Source organism: Anabrus simplex, chromosome 1, assembly GCF_040414725.1.
Source record: "Anabrus simplex isolate iqAnaSimp1 chromosome 1, ASM4041472v1, whole genome shotgun sequence".
Classification (NCBI taxonomy): Eukaryota; Metazoa; Arthropoda; class Insecta; order Orthoptera; family Tettigoniidae; genus Anabrus; species Anabrus simplex.
In genome coordinates this window covers 945793349-945810252 of record NC_090265.1, presented here as the reverse complement: position 1 = coordinate 945810252, position 16904 = coordinate 945793349, and the positions used below count along the sequence as shown (strand labels likewise).

Here is a 16904-nt window from a genome sequence, read left to right as displayed (position 1 = left end):
AGTTTCTGGATGGCCCTCGTATATAGCACTTTCAAGTGAAGCAGTTTGTATTCTTTTAATAAACAGGTACTAGGATTTAGAGGCTTTGTATTATTACATATTTTCCGGTCATTGTTCATAATTTGCTTTTGTCCTATAAGAAGCACAGCGTATTCTGCTGGTATAACTAGTAGATCAGTCATTATTCAAGGAAGTTATTATGATAATGGTGCTTTATGATCTCCATTATAAGGCAAAATATAGCCGATAACATGCTGACACAAAGCACAAAGTCTTCCCAGAGGTGGTGTACGTGACAATCAGCTCTTACCGGGGAATTATACTGACGGATTAGCTTCACAGACACCTGCTCACACTTCCGTGAATATTGTTATCACTTCGATCACGTGTAGAATACATCAGGGGATTGCAATACATTATGCAATAAGCTATCGAGAATTCAGTCAAGAATAGTACGTTGAGAGCATTCTACAAATATTAATTCGTACCGGTACACAAAAGCATACATTTGTGAAAACTTGTGGTTTTAAGCGACTGTTGATATGATCACAGTAACAGGACCCCCAGTTTTATGTGGAATCCGAACCAGAGGAATGCGTCGTTTCATTTCAACATTTGCACACGTTTTGATTGGGATTCAAATCATGATCACCTCGGTGAAAAGCCAGTAATTATGCCACTCGAGTAACACGACCTTCCTTTACGGATTTCACGTAAAATGGAGGCCCTGTGAATACTATCACGATATCAGCATTCAAGGAAAACAGCAAGTTTGCCCGCTTTCTTAGACACTGCACCCTTGCTTGTATATTGTCAACGACTGGCTCTAACTCTTGCACATGTAGACTCTTCTGTCCTCTGGGGTTTCGGGTTCTTCTGTCACTTGTTGACATAGATCGGTGAGTGACATAAGGAAATCTGATTGTTACTTGAAATAAAATTATTATTATTATTATTATTATTATTATTATTATTATTATTATTATTATTATTATTATTATTATTATTATTATTATTATTATTATTATTATTATTATTATTTGTCATCTCAAAATGATCTTATGAATGTGGTCGATGTGAAGCATAAAAGAAAATGACATTAACAAACAGATTATAGAAATTTAATGCAGGTTAAGATGAAGACTTCAATATATTAGTTTTATGGTTATTGTTAAGATAGTAATTGCTAAAAACGAAAATCGATAAAATAAATGAAAAGGAGAAAAACCTAAAAATTATTATCAGATTGCAAGTAACGCCGTTAGTCGATTCACTTGATTCGTGAAGATTCCGTTTCCGTTACCGACTCCGAATTTTTCTTAATTAAGGTTATCCACCGATTACGTAGGATGTAATCAGTCATCGAATGGGCCCTTAACCGAACCGAAACAACCTCTGGTTATGGTTGAATCGATTAATATATAAAATAAATTAATTTACCTCACAAGTTAACTCGCTCCTTGGCAAGGCATTGTGCTCCTAAATTCAACGTTAGCAATTCTTATAACTCAGTAAAAAGATGATCGCACCATGTTGTGTCACAACCATACACCAAGAAATTAAGTTACTTTAATAATTGTTTAAATAAAATATATAAAGGGACTGTTTCCCTGAACCACAATATTCATTACTAAAAAAAAAAAATTGAGTTTACATTTAAGTTAATACATAGAGTAACTTTCAGGTTATGTTTGTTTACAATAAATAATCTTGAATAAATAAACAAATAAACACGGATATTTAAAATTAATCTTATCATCTTCCTGAATAATAATTAAATTTATTTCATCCAACCGTTTATGAACAGTACCAAAAGAGAAAAGAAAAGAAATTAAGAAAGTAACGCCGATGGATGGTGTCATAATCAAATATCGCTATACCACCAATAGCAAGTAATGTGAAACGGATTTTAAACAAATGATCTTCATTGAAATATGAAACTAAAATTATTGATCTCGGTGATAATTACCATCATTGTGGCATGAAACGAATATATTCCATTCATTTACATCACTCATATAACAAGAAAAGTTATCATTTAGTTTGGTAATCACCGCCATCATTACGACCCATGAAGAAAGGTGCTACACGATATCTGTGACCAATACCCTCATAACCAAAATAACGAAATGTTTACCTTTAATAATCAGCATCCTTTAAAATAAAAGACACACTATAATTGCAGACTGAATTAGTAATAATCACTTATGAAAACTGGCTAACGTACTATCAATGCAGACTGAACTGAACTTGTATGGATCACCACTGAAAATAAGTGATGATGACGATGTTTGTTGTTTAAAGTGGCCTAACAGCTAGGTCATCGGTCCCTGAAAATAGCTAACGCTCTATCAATGCAGACTTAACTGACTTGTAAAGATCACTCATGAAAAATAGCTAACGCACTATCAATGCAGACTGAAGCAAACATGTACTGATCACCACTGAAAAACAGCTACCGCACTATCAATGCAAACACATCAAAGACAGACATTCTAGTTAGAAACGGGCCATTCATGATGTTACTGGTTACAGCGGCATTCTACACGCTACGAGTTACAAGAAAAATTGATAAAGATTTTGATCTGACAAAAATCTACAAAACCATGCTGCACACATTTGAACCTTAGTGAAGTGAAATACTGTGCTCACATTTGAGCGTAGAGCTTCCGAACTAAAGATCCAATGTACAGGGTTACAGCCTCGCTTGATTGGAAATGTGGAAAATGAGAAAAAATATGACAGTCGGCGGACGTTACTTAAATACTCAGGCAGAAGTTTTTAAAAAGAAGTTACGGTTTTGAGCCATGCCATTTGGTTTGCGACCAATTCCGGGTCATCTGAATGTGGGGAGAGAACATCGCAGCAGAGAACGTCGCAGCCGTTCGAGCCGTGCCAGGCAGGTCCCAGGACAACAATCGTTGTCGGCATTGTCACAACGAGATAGAAACCCTTTCTCATGTACTGGGATATTGTGACTTACTAGACACCATGCCATACGAAGCTCCATCGCTCAGTTATTGCGAGATGCTGGTTGCACAGTACACGAAGCGGTACATGGATTGTCGGAGAACGGAGGCACCCGTAGGATCGTCATGATAGCCTTCAAAAATAACAAGAATGGATATGTTATTGATCCTGCGGTTCTATTCGAATCGCATGCTAATCAGTCCAGCGAAGTACACGAAGAAAAGGCAACCATCTACGAACGAACTATCCCCTTCTACCGACGTGAATACGAACTGGATAACATCGAGGTTATAGGTCTCATGATCGGTGCAAGAGGAAATATTCCAAAGTTCTTCGAAGAATTCCGCTCAAGATTCAATCTATCAGAGTCGTTAACAAAACAAATGTGCTCCTCAAAGCCTTGAAAGGTTCATTATCCATACTGAGGAATCATCTCTATAGTCATAAATACATTGTCCAAAAAAATACAACATAGTTACATGGTAAACGTTATTGGCAACCGATACACCAATGTTGGAACGGTTTTTAGACAGAATCACCATAGGAATTGAGACACTTGTCATTTTCATATCGTTGGATCAACTTTTGTATGGAATCAGTGTGTGACATACGTCTTCAGTTCTTCGGCCGTGTGAAAATGCTGACAGGAGGACAGGAATTTCTTGAGGTGCAAGAAAAGTCGAAATCATTGCATGATCAAAATTAATTCTTGTTTCCAGTCATTTGACCGGGTCAGGAATGGAATGAATGAAGCCCCCACCTAGCGGCGAGGATAGGAATTGTGCCGGCTGCCGAAGTTTGTCGCACTCCTCTGGGGCAGTGATTAATGAATGATTAATGAAATGAAATTATAAAGAGAGTGTTGCTGGAATGAAAGATGACAGAGAAAACCGGAGTACCCGGAGAAAAGCCTGTCCCACCTCCGCTTTGTCCAGCACAAATATCACATGAAGTGACCGGGATTTGAAACACGGAACCCAGCAGTGAGATGCCGGCGCGCTGCCACCTGAGCCACGGAGGCTCGATAGCCTAGGCTACATATATTACACTTAAACCTAATACTATTCATAACCTTTCTACAAATTATCAGACTCTTTTCTTCATTGTTGTAGACGTTATACAATGCTACATATTCTAGGACAAACAGGTAATGTATCCTTAATTAGTTTCTTTACTGCTTATTTTATTTTGCCACATATATAGTATATTTAACCTTTTCCATCCCACACCTGAGTTAACTCTTAACTCAACACATTTTCCACCGTCCCAACCACAAGTTTACTCGGATTTCAAATATGTCACATTCTCCCAATACCGAGATTAGTGTGACGCTGCAGTTCTATTTTTCAACATGAGAGGTGGTATCATCTGACATCTTCATGGTCAATTGGTTAGCGTGCTGGCGTTTGCTTACATGAGTTCCGGGTTCAATTTCCGGCAAGTTCGAGAATTTTAACCATAATTGTTTAATTCTCCTGGCACGCGGACTGGATTTATGTGCCGTTTTCATCATCATTTCATCCTCATCTCGGCGCGCAGGTCGTCCGGAGGCCACACACCATAATAATAATAATGATAATGGCGTATGACTTCCGGACAGGTCAGGTGCAGGTCTTTCGAGTTTACGTCCATTGGCGACCTGCTTGCCTATGAGGATGGCGCCTTGCCAACGACGAAATATAATACCGAAGGTAGCAAAAACACCTAGTCCTCGAGCCAGAGGAATTAATTAATGAAGGTTGATATCCCCGACTCGGCCGGGATTCGAACCCGGGACCCTTGTCAAAAGGTCAGCGTGCTAACCATTTCGCCACGGAGTTGTCCAGTGCACTGTGAAATAGGTTTAAACACTTTACAATTTTCTTACCATAATTCTATACGTTGTGTTCAACTTTGGCAGTTGTCTTTTTTCTTCTTATCGCTCTCTACCCAGGCGTAAAGGAGGATACTATTTTGGATATTGTCGGGAATTACGGTGAGTATGGCTTTTATGACGACAGTGAAAACTAGTTTGTAATGAATTAATTTGTGGAAACTATAATAATAATAATAATAATAATAATAATAATAATAATAATAATAATAATAATAATAATAATAATAATAATAATAATAATAATAATAATGTTATTTGCTTTACGTCCCACTAACTACGTTTACGGTCTTAGGAGACGCCGAGGTGCCGGAATTTAGTCCCGCAGGAGTTCTTTTACGTGCCAGTAAATCTACTGACACGGGGCAGTCATATTTGAACACCTTCAAATACCACCGGACTGAGCCAGGATCGAACCTGCCAAGTTGCGGTTAGAAGGCCAGCGCCTTAAACGTCTGAGCCACTCAGCCTGGCAATTTGTGGAAACTGATCACACAGTTGTTCTGTCCGGCGAAAGAGGCAAGAGATGACAATTTTTAGCCAAATGTTTTATTTCCATGATTCTTCAGTAACTTAGCAAATATTTGTAATATTTTTTCAACTACTCAGCCCATTTCGGGTATTGCTAAAACGTCCAGATAAATCCGGCATGGGCATGGGTAAGGGTGAATAGAGCTTGGTAATTGAATGTTTAAATACAGGAACATTTTGCTGTTCTTCCTGGTAAAAATGAAGTGGCGTATGGCTTTTAGTGCCGGGAGTGTCCGAGGACAAGTTCGGCTCGCCAGATGCAGGTCTCTTGATTTGACTCCCATAGGCGACCTGCGCGTCGTGATGAGGATGAAATGATGATAAAGACGACACATACACCCAGCCCCCGTGCCAGCGAAGTTAATCAATTAAGGTTAAAAATCCCGATCCTGCCGGGAATCGAACCCGGCATCCTGCGACCAAAGGCCAGCACGCTAACCATTTAGCCATGGAGCCGGACGTTCTTCTTGGTGCAACCCATTCTTTATTTAATAATTTTATATTTGTATGGAATTCCTTTTCTCTTTCTATTTTTGTATAATCCCTACCCAGACAGTTCGACTCCTTGGCTGATTGGTCAACGTACTGCCCTTCGGTTCAGAGGGTTCCGGATTCGATACCGGCGGAGGATGATAATAATAATAATAATAATAATAATAATAATAATAATAATAATAATAATAATAATAATAATTTTCTTACATTAGGCCTTACGTTGCATTGACACAGACAGGTCATATGGTGATGATGTGGTAGAAAAGGGCTAGGACTGGGAAGGAAGCGACTGTACCGAGCAAGTGGCGTGCGGCTTGGGCTACGTAGCTACCAGCTAGCATTCGGGAGATGGTGGGCTCGAAACCCATTGTCGGCAGCCCTGAAGATGGTTTTCCGTGGTTTCCTATTTTTACACCAGGCTGTGCCGTAATTAAGGCCAGAAATTTAAAGGAATTTTTACATGTAATTGTTACTGTCCAGAAAATGTAAATTTTACTCCTAATTTACTTCTTGAAATGTTTCTTTCTTGCTTTCTTAATCCGCTTACCCTCCAGGGTATTATTATTATTATTATTATTATTATTATTATTATTATTATTATTATTATTATTATTTTCATCACTTGCGCCTAGATATCTCAAATTAGCCTAGTATACTTAGACTTTACATGTTGCCTTCGGTACTTGGAAAAGCTATTTATTCAGGTTTGAAAACAAAATACTTCGTTAGTAAAATTAAATTCCCAACACATCTTCTCCAGTCACCGTGTTAGAGAATCTGCTTTTTACGTTCGATGAAGTCCTTACAATTTAACATTTTGCCAGTAAATTTCTCTCCCAGATTGGTAAAGTTACACCACGCTCTCACATAGTCATATTGATGTAAGTAAAGGCAAATAAGACAATCAAAATGAGCTTCATACATCTGACGATAGGCAGCACTTTTTCCGAAAGTGAGAATTTTGCTGAAAATCGGCCCAGCCAACCCCTATACAGTATTTTGGTGTTTAGCTGTTGATAGCTACCTAACGCCTCCATGTGGGTGAGTACGCATGCCGTAGTACCAAGGCTGTTATCCCTCCGGGTAGTTTATCTTCAGCCGGGGTGAGTGGCCTTCTGACCCCAACGTGGCAGGTTCGATCCTGGCTCAGCCCGGTGGTATTTGAAAGTGCTCAAATACGTCAGCCTTGAGTTGGTAGATTACTGGCACATAAAAAGAACTCCTGCGGGACAAAATTCCGGCACCTCAGCGTCTCCGAAATCGTAAAAGTAGTTAGTGGGTCGTAAAGCAAATAACATTATTATTATTATTATTATTATTATTATTATTATTATTATTATTATTATTATTATTAGTTTATCTCCAATGTAGCTACCATCTAGTTTATCAATAGATGATGTAACCACGGTAGCTAAACAGAGACAGTAGGTGTCACGCGCAGCCGACCAGGAACGTGTGACGTCAGCGGACTCTAGTCTGCCAGGCGCTGTAACTTAGTACAAATCAGTGTGCCGAACGCCCTGCTTATCTTCCTTACCACAAATACGTTTACCTTGTAATATAATACTTTCACACGAAAACCACTAAGATATTGCATAAAACTAGGATTTTTACTATTTCGTTTGTGTGCTTTCGTAAATATTGCAGACCTACTTTCAAAGCCAGAATAGTTTAAATATAATTTTTAAATGTTCCAATACACCGGAAATTTTAGTATTTACAGTTCTCAATTACTTGAAAAAATTAAAGTACCGTATGCACGTATGTATGTATGTATGTTGGGTATTCAGCCCGATGGCTGGTTTGATCTTCTGCAGCTCCGCCAACAGCTGTCATAAGTAGCCTAGGCGTGAGGAGTGAGGTAGTTTCCCGTTGCTTTCCTCACCGAGCCAGCCGCTGCTATTACGTATCAGTCTGCCAAGCCCACTGAAATGCATGCATCAACCGACCCTATGAGCGATATCTTCACACCATTCATAACAGGGACTGGCTGCATAAGGAATGGCATTACTAGCATCGCTCATACCTCAGTCACTTTCATATTGTCAAAGCCAAGGATGAGACTGAGACAGGTCAATGAAAGTAACAAATTTGATATAGCCCATACCAGAAGACATAGTGCACTGTAAACACTACATCTCGCCAGCAAAGGCACGTACAGATTAAATAAATCAAAGCTTAACAATCAAGAAATCATATTAACAGAAAAAAGTCTAAATAAAATACACAAGAGTAAATACTGCATGTTGTTACTTTTCCTGAAGATAGTAATGACTGTAATAACGTTATTATTATTATTATTATTATTATTATTATTATTATTATTATTATTATTATTATTATTATTAATGAATATCGAGTAAAATATGGAGCCCTATTTCACAAAAGTATATTAAGGCTGTAGTTTTTAATCACAACATATTTCAAAACAAAAGATTAAGAGTTAAATTTCTTAAAGATAATAATGATAATAAATTTGCATAACAAAAATAGCATTATTATTAAATTAGGCCTACCTTTATGGACTTAATTTTGTTCAACTTTTTCGATTTTTTCCGTGCAGCGTCAGCATGCTCATCTGTAGTCCAGTTTTCATTCACTGACCTCTTAAGTGCTCTCTTTTTTTCAGTTCTCTCATTCTAATAAATGAACGAGTTCTCACAAAACACGTAACAGCGAAGTCATCTACTTCACTGTACTTAGGTCTGATAATATCTATTAGTTCCTTTATCATTCTTGGACACTTCCTCAGACCATTTCCGTGGAACCTTTGAAAATATTTTTCCAGTTCGCAAGCAGTGTCGAACCACTAGGGAGATATATACATTAAGCTTTCTCTAGACAAAGCCGAGATCCAGTCAGAGTTCGTATATAACGCATTTTCCATTTTTCCCTCCGTAGATGAAGCTAGTGGTGATTCGTTTTTTGTATCTCGGTATGCAATATACCCCGCCAACATTTTCAGTAAGTCCTTATTTTCATTATGTAAGCAATCTTCGAAATTGTGCTGCTCAGTAAATTGATCTGTTAATGAATCAACTACACAGTTAAAGTCATCATACTCTGAATCAAAAATTTCCATGTTAGTTTCGAATGATTCTAGGGTGTCCTTAGGAACAGCACAGCCTACTCGGCGAGGATGTCGACAGTTAATGTTTCACTCTCTTCCCTGTTGCAGTTTCAATTCTGTCATATGCAATTTTGCTCAGTAATAGGGACTTTATGCTCTGGGTAACTGTTGTGGGCAGGGGGTGGTCATAAAACCGAAAACCGACCTAAGCCCCATATCATCGAAAAATATTCTAAACATCTTGATTACATTTCGATGCTAGTAGATATTGATATCCTTCAGATGTTAGGTTTTGAAATAATCCGTGCAAACTACGGGTGGAAACCATACAGCCTATTTGAAAATGTAGTAAGTCAGTCTTTCCATATCTCTTGCCGATGAAAATAGGCCGAACATTTTATTCAGGATGACATTCTATTCCTCTAAACTTGTTCCGTAAGCACTTTTGAACTTGTTTGTTGGATGATGAGGGATTCTGTTATTATGGACATCAAATATATCATTAACAGCTTCAGCAAATTGTACTACATGTTCATTCCTAGGAAAATTGTACGATATAGCCTTAGCCACAGTGCTCGAGAGTAGTTTAGCAGCTTTTCTTACGTTCTGTCGTTCACTACCACTTACTAGCAAATGTTGTTCGGTTATTTTGTGAGTGAATTTTAAGTTCCCAATTTTCTGGTACTGTACTAAGTCTACAAAGATGTCTTTTGTAACCGTTTTTCCAGATGCAAGCGTCGAACAGATGGTTTCTTATTAACTGAAGTATATGAGGAACGTCACAAAATGCCCAAATTACCGGGCGAGTTGGCCGTGCGGTTAGGGGAGCGCGGCTGTGAGCTTGCATCCGGGAGATAGTGGGTTTGAATCCCACTGTCGGCAGCCCTGGAGATGGTTTTCCGTGGTTTCACATTTTCACACCAGGCAAATGCTGGGGCTGTACCATAATTAAGACCACGGCCGCTTCCTTCAACTCCTAGGCCTTTCCTATCCCATCGTCGCCATAAGACCTATCTGTGTTGGCACGACGTAAAACCTCCAGCAAAAAACGCCCAAATCACACGTTCATCAGTACATGGATTTGTTATGGAAGACTTCTCTGGATTTATTCTCAGGTCGCTTAACTTTCGGTTCGAACCACCCACATCACTCACAAAAGCCTTTGAGCAAAATCGCGTTTCCTCAACTAGATTTACCGTTTCATAAAATAAATCAGTAGTGACAGTATGGTCGAAGTGATAGTAAAGAGGCTGTTTCCATTTACCAGTTAGACTTCTTATTATAAAAAAACCTGCACATTTACATGCGGCCCTCTAAATACGTCTTCGACACTATCGCAGCATATATCAGATTTAACTTTCATCTCTTCAAAGCTCATCACTACATTTCTTTTAAAATTATCATTCATAATATTTGATTGACCCTTAAGTAGGTTAAAACTGCTATCCAAAAACCCAGGTGGAGTTAAAAATTGTGACAACCGCTGTGTTATTGTATTCACTAGGAAGGGAATATTTTAGAGTTTCCCTAACATATGACAAAGCTTTTTTTTACAGATACACCGAATTGTAACTGCTTTGGCTACATCTTCAGGTGACCAGTTTGTGCACTTTCCGTTAAGTGAACATTGTTTTTGACATTTAGAAAAAATCCTTATAGTTCTTTAAAATTGCCTCCAATCCCGTTATTTTGGTTTGGACTCCTTTTAGATCTTCAGTAAGTAATTTTATTGTTTCTTTTAATTCATTTTTGACCATCACACCAGCTACTTCACACTTCAAGGGTAAGTTGACTTTCTTTTGGTGTAACTGTTCGTTAATTTGTCCTTCCTGAGAAAGGTCATTAAGCTCACTTGATTTCTTTACAGATTTGCTTATTAGCGATTCTAGAACTTTTATACAATCCCGCCTTTCTCTCTGAATTGTCTATTGATGCAGAAAACGTGGAAATGTTTTGAGAAGGAACTGTTCCTTTTTTCAACAAGCGCTTAGTGGAAGGGCTCAACAACTCAGATTGTAAATCTTTCAAAATCAGAGGACAGAAAATGTTTGGAGCATATTCGTGCGACTTTTCTTTTACTAAACTTTATCCATTGTTTGTGTAGAGTTGGGTCTCTTGGGAATTTATAAAAGGACAACTTAAGATTCTTTGCTTTGTTGGGATGATTTGTACAGCCTGCAACCGCACAGCACGGCATTTTAACAGCAAAAACACGACATAAACACTGAAATTCACTTCACTCACGAACGATAAGCACAAGTTCACGACTTTCAAAACATTCGCAAGCCTCGAAAGTAATTAGTTAATTAAAGAAACAATGTGCAGATCGCAGACGAACAGCAATGCACCAAACTAAACTGGTTGAGTGAAATCACCGGCATCAGTTACTATATAAACTGATATTAGCGCGCCAAACAATGCGTAGTGTAAGGGGAGGGCCGGTCCAGCGACGTCGCGACCACCGCAGTCCACTGCGCATCCGTCTCGTGACACCTACCGTCTCTCTTCTAGCTACCCTTGATGTAACTAGGCCTTAATACTAACTGTGGGAGACAGTTTAAGGGAAAAGGCCCCCAGGTGGCCATGGCTGTTCTGTGATCCGACAGCTTTGCACTGCGACCAGCCACCCGAGCAGCTGAGGTGTGGGCACGGCTACGCCTTTGTATTCAGAAGACGGAGGGGGGCTGGTCCACACCAGCGGCTGTCCTGAGAATGGTTTTCCATTCTCCTGCACTAAGATGAATGCCTGGAGAGTTCCTAGCTAAGGCCACGACCGTCAACCCTCTCACCTTCTCCGCATATCTTCTCTGATACAAAACTCCGTCTGGGAGGCCCGCCTCCCCCTTCAGAGGAGGAATGAAAACATGCTTGCTTGTTGTTTAAAGGGGCCTAACATCTAGCTCATCGGCCCAGGAATGAACAAATTTAGTATTAGTAGTTATGGGAAACTCTTCAATTTTCTTCTAAGCACTCTAAGGTTTGCCTCTGCATGTGTCATTAGGATAAATGCGGCACAAATTATGAGATATATTTCGATTGCAAACGTCACCATTCAATGGAACCAGTATCCGTTACTCTGGTCGAAGTGCGATGATAAAGTGACGTCCTGGAATTCTAGGAGCCCTAATCTCCAATTGGGATTAAGAGGATTAGCAGTAATATGAGTGACAGCAATGAATGGGCGTTGTGTTAGGTAAAGTTTAGTATTTAAACACCGAATCAGATGCAGTCAATATCAGACATCCATCAAGCTCTTCAAAGATGAAAGGTGAGATATTGAAAGTTTTGTACTTAACTTGATAGTCAGATATAAAGTGTTGGGAAGTAATTGAGTAAAAGTAATCAAAGTATTTCGAAATTTTTACATGCAATTGTTACTTTTCAGAAAATGTAATTTTTACTCGTAATTTACTTCTTGAATTTTTTCTTTCTTTCTTTCTTTCTTAAACAATTTACCCTCCAGGCTTGGTTCTTCCCCTGAACTCACCGAGGGATCTCACCTCCATCGCCTCAAGGGCAGTGTCCTGGAGCGTAAGACTTTGGGTCGTGGATAAAACAGGGTAAGAGGATCAGTACCTCGCCCAGGCGGCCTCACCCGCTATGCTGAACATGGGTCTTGTGTGGGGATGGGAACATTGGGAGGGATAGACAAGGGAGTGGGAAGGAAGGAAGTCGCTTTGTCCTTAGGTTAGGTACCATCCCGACATTTGCCTGGAGGAGAAGTGGGAAACCATGGAAATCCACGTCGAGGATGGCTGAGGTGGGAATCGAACCACTTGTTAACGATGAGAATGTGAGAAATCAATCCAATCAGTCCAAGTCAATTTACAATACAAACAAAATCTTACATAGTTCATATAATACTTGCGAATATTTTTTCACCTAGCTTCGTGATATAAGAGTAGCGTACCTGCTTCTTACCTGGAGGCCCCGGGTTCGATTTCCGGTGAGGTCAGTGATATTTACATAGACTCGAGAGTTGGTTCGAGGTATACTCAGCCTACGTGTTTACAATGGAGGAGCTATCTGGCCGCGAGATGGCGGGTCCTGTCTAGCAAGCCAAGGATAACGGCCGAAAGGAATCACCACGCTGACCACACGTCACCTCAGGCATTCAAGATGAGCAGTGGTCGCTTGGTAGACCAAAGGCCTCTAGGGGACTCCAATTTAAGGGTATTTAACAATATATTATTCCAACATGATGTCTTATTTTTGACGTGGTTTGAGCGTTCTGAAGATTATCATTTGATTGTACGAAACGTGTCATTCTGAGGTTAAATTTGCGTTCGACCAACTCTAAGACTTTTTCACATTCTTACATTTCAGGTACATTCCTGACGGTGATTTAATAATAATAATAATAATAATAATAATAATAATAATAATAATAATAATAATAATAATAATAATAATAATAAATAAATCGTCAGTAGCCATTTAACACAGTATTCTTCTTCTACCACTTTTACCACGGCTTGTGGGGTCGCGGGTGCGAACTGTGTCGCAGATGGGGACTTGGCCCTTTTTTACGCCTGGATGCCCTTCCTGATGCCAACCCTATTTAGGGGGATGTAATCACTATTGCTTGTTTCTGTGGTGGTTGGTAGTGTAGTGTGTTGTCTGAATATGAAGAGGAGAATGTTGGGACAAACACAAACAACCAGTCCCCGAGCCAGAAGAATTAATCACTTTCAGACAGACAAAAGCAGTAAATAATTGCACCTATCTATAAGCTAGGGAGCAGGAAGGATTGCAAGAACTATCGAGGTATTGAACCCTTGACTTACGTAGAATTATGGGTTCAGTATCTCATTGATTAGTGTACTAGGCAAAGTATTCACTGGCATCTGGGAAGGGAGGGTGTGATCAGTGGTTGAGAGGACGTTGGATGAAAACCAGTGTAGTTTGAGACCACTGAAGGGCTGTCAAGATCGGATTTTCAGTATGCGCGAGGTAACTGAAAAATGCTACGAGAGGAATAGTCAGTTGTGTTTATGTTTCGTAGATGTAGAGAAAGCATATGACAGGGTACCGAGGGAAAAGATGTTCACCATACTGGGCGACTATGGGATTAAGGGTAGATTATTCAAATCGATCAAAGGCATTCATGTTGACAATTGGGCTACAGTGAGAATTGATGGTAGAATGAATTCTTGGTTCAGAGTACATACAGGTGTTAGACATCTTTCACCTTTGTTGTTCGTAGTTTACATGGATCATCTGCTGAAAGGTATAAAGTGGCAGGGAGGGATTCAGTTTAGTGGAAATGTAGTAAGCAGTCTGGCCTATGTTGACGACTTGGTCTTAATGGCAGATTGTGCCGAAAGCCAGCTGTCCCATATCTTGGAACTTGAAAATAGGTGCAATGAGTATGGTATGAAAATGAGCTTTTCGAAGACTAAATTGATGTCCGTAGGTAAGGAATTCAGCAGAATTGAATGTCAGATTGGTGATACAAAGCTGGAACAGGTAGATAATTTCAAGCATTTAGGATGTGTGTTCTTCCAGGATGCTAATATAATAAGTGAGATTGAATCAAGTTGCAGTAAAGCTAATGCATTGAGCTCGCAGTTGCGATCAAGAGTATTCTGTAAGAAGGAAGTCAGCTCCCGGACGAAACTATATTTACATCGGTCTGTTTTCAGACCAACTTTGCTTTACGGAAGCGAAAGCTCATGAAATTAGCGAGAATGATTGCTGGTACAAATAGGTGAGAACAATGGCAGGAGGATACTAGGAATGAGGAGTTAAAGGCTAAGTTAGGAATGAACTCGAGGGATGAAGCTGTACGCATAAACTGGCTTCGATTGTGGGGTCATGTGAGGCGAATGGAGGAAGATAGGTTACCTAGGAGAATAATGGACTCTGTTATAGAGCTTTCAGGAGGTCGTCGTGTCCAAATATTAGTAACTTCCTTAAGGAAACAATGGTTAATACATAGAAATATAAAAGAAATAATTCAGTACCATGCTGAAAGATACAAACCAAATTATATAGAAATTTTAGAATTACACATACTGTACATTAATATTCATGTATCACTTACTGCAATGATCACGAACCACAAATAATCTGATGCAGGCTGAGATTTTCCTCAAAATTCAGGAAACCAAATAGCTATATCTATATACCTCCCCTCACAACCCGAAGTATAAATGTTCCTTTGGATTTATAATGGTTTCACACACATTAGATTTTTGGGACGAAAATGAAATGGTTTTAGGTTACATTAATGAAAAGGGTCGCTTAAAGGTTTTAAATACCATATATGCTGAGGATGCTTCCCCAGTTGCACTTCTTCTTAAAATAATAATTACCACTACGATGTTTTATAGGACACTGAAGTTAGGAAGGCTCTTCTGTATATGAAGAAAACCATTGTCATGACAGAAAATGTCGAGCCTCCAGAATACAGTTCCTAGTTGCTACTGTTGTGTGAACTAGTATTTCTGCTTTCCATTGTGAAATATTAGTGTCATTATTTGTACGTAAATTAGAAGTGTTATTACAGGTTTATTTTTGTGAATAATACAGAGATTTTAGATTTGATAAACTTTTTTCCGCCTCAAATTATTAATTACAGTTTAATTAAATAATTTAGAAAGCCAGTTTAACGCTGTGTGGAATACAGTAGATGCAAATATTTATTTATAAATTGTGAACTGTTTGATAGTTTATTGAGACAAAAAAGCTTTAAGTACATTCAGAAATGTGTGAATTTGAATTTAAAGTTATTACACTATATTTAATGTCAAATTGCGTTACATCTAAAATAGAATCTTTGTCAACAGTCCTGTGTCTCGCCGTCGTCCTAGTGACGCTCGCCTACGTCCGCTCCACCCCCGTGGGGTCATGTCCAGACCCGGACCCTAAGGACCGCACCGAACACCTGCCGGACAACAAGGACTGCACCAAGTTCTGGCGCTGTGACCACGCCAAGCCCAAACAGGAGAGCTGTCCCTCTGGACTGCACTTCAACCCTAAACTACAGGTGTGTGACTGGCCGAACAGAGCAGGGTGTAAGGCTGGAGGATCTGGAGGGTCTGGTGACGGTTCTGGAGGAAATTCAGGAGATAATAATGGAGACGACTCGTCCTCTTCTTCTGAGAGTAAGGAGTCCTCCAACTCTCCCAAACCACTCTCACCTACCACCACCACCACCACCACCACCACCAAGAAGCCAACAACGACCACTGAGAAACCCAAGACAACCAGCACGTCCCCGAAACCTTCCAAGGAATGCGAATCCTCTTCTTCGTCCAGCGAGTCTGGAGACTGTGGAGATTCTGGAGATAGCTCTGGAGGATCAGGAGAAGGAGATATCTGTAAGGGAGCCACGGCCCACAGATGGCACCTGCCACATCCTAGCGACAAGACCAAATTCTATAAGTGTGACCTCAACACCAAGAAAGCCACTTTGTTTCAGTGTCCAGACAAACTCGAGTTTAATCCGTCCATACAAGTCTGCGACTGGCCTTCTAAATAGGTTCAATTGGGGGAATGAGTCTCGCTGAATACAGAAACTCGTCTCTATGATATAAATTATTATTCTATTTATTATAATTTTGTATGAATGAAATGAATTAAAAATCTCTCCATACCCCGAGTCTCTTTCTCTTGATTTCATTAAGACTCCAGGGGTTTTGAAATTTAGGGATACTTTACATACCTTCATCCACACCGCTTCATCGAAGGAGATCCTTGCTAACATAGTCTTTACCCAATCATAGACGGTTCTATTGTTTTTATTTACAAGACAAACATTCTAGTTGCCTTGACATCTGCTACATGCAACTTGAGAGTAAGATATCCCGAGTCCACCCGTCTTTAACTCGCACTGTAACGTCGGACTCAAATCAGAGCGCTAAGTATTATTTTCTTGAAAATTTTTGATTTTGATCCCAAATGTAATCTCACAACAACAACAACAATAATAAAAACAAATGTTTTACGTCCCACTAGCTA

The 16904-nt window shown here is 39.4% G+C and overlaps 1 protein-coding gene across 1 annotated transcript; it reads left to right on the top strand.

The window, feature by feature from the left end:
• Positions 1 to 12132: 12132 nt before the first annotated feature.
• On the top strand, positions 12133 to 16545 carry LOC136857781 (chondroitin proteoglycan 2). The gene is made up of 2 exons (XM_067136687.2): positions 12133 to 12207; positions 15731 to 16545. Exons 1-2 carry the CDS (start codon positions 12201 to 12203, stop codon positions 16423 to 16425), a joined length of 702 nt encoding a protein of 233 aa, XP_066992788.2. The 5' UTR covers positions 12133 to 12200; the 3' UTR covers positions 16426 to 16545.
• Positions 16546 to 16904: the final 359 nt, after the last annotated feature.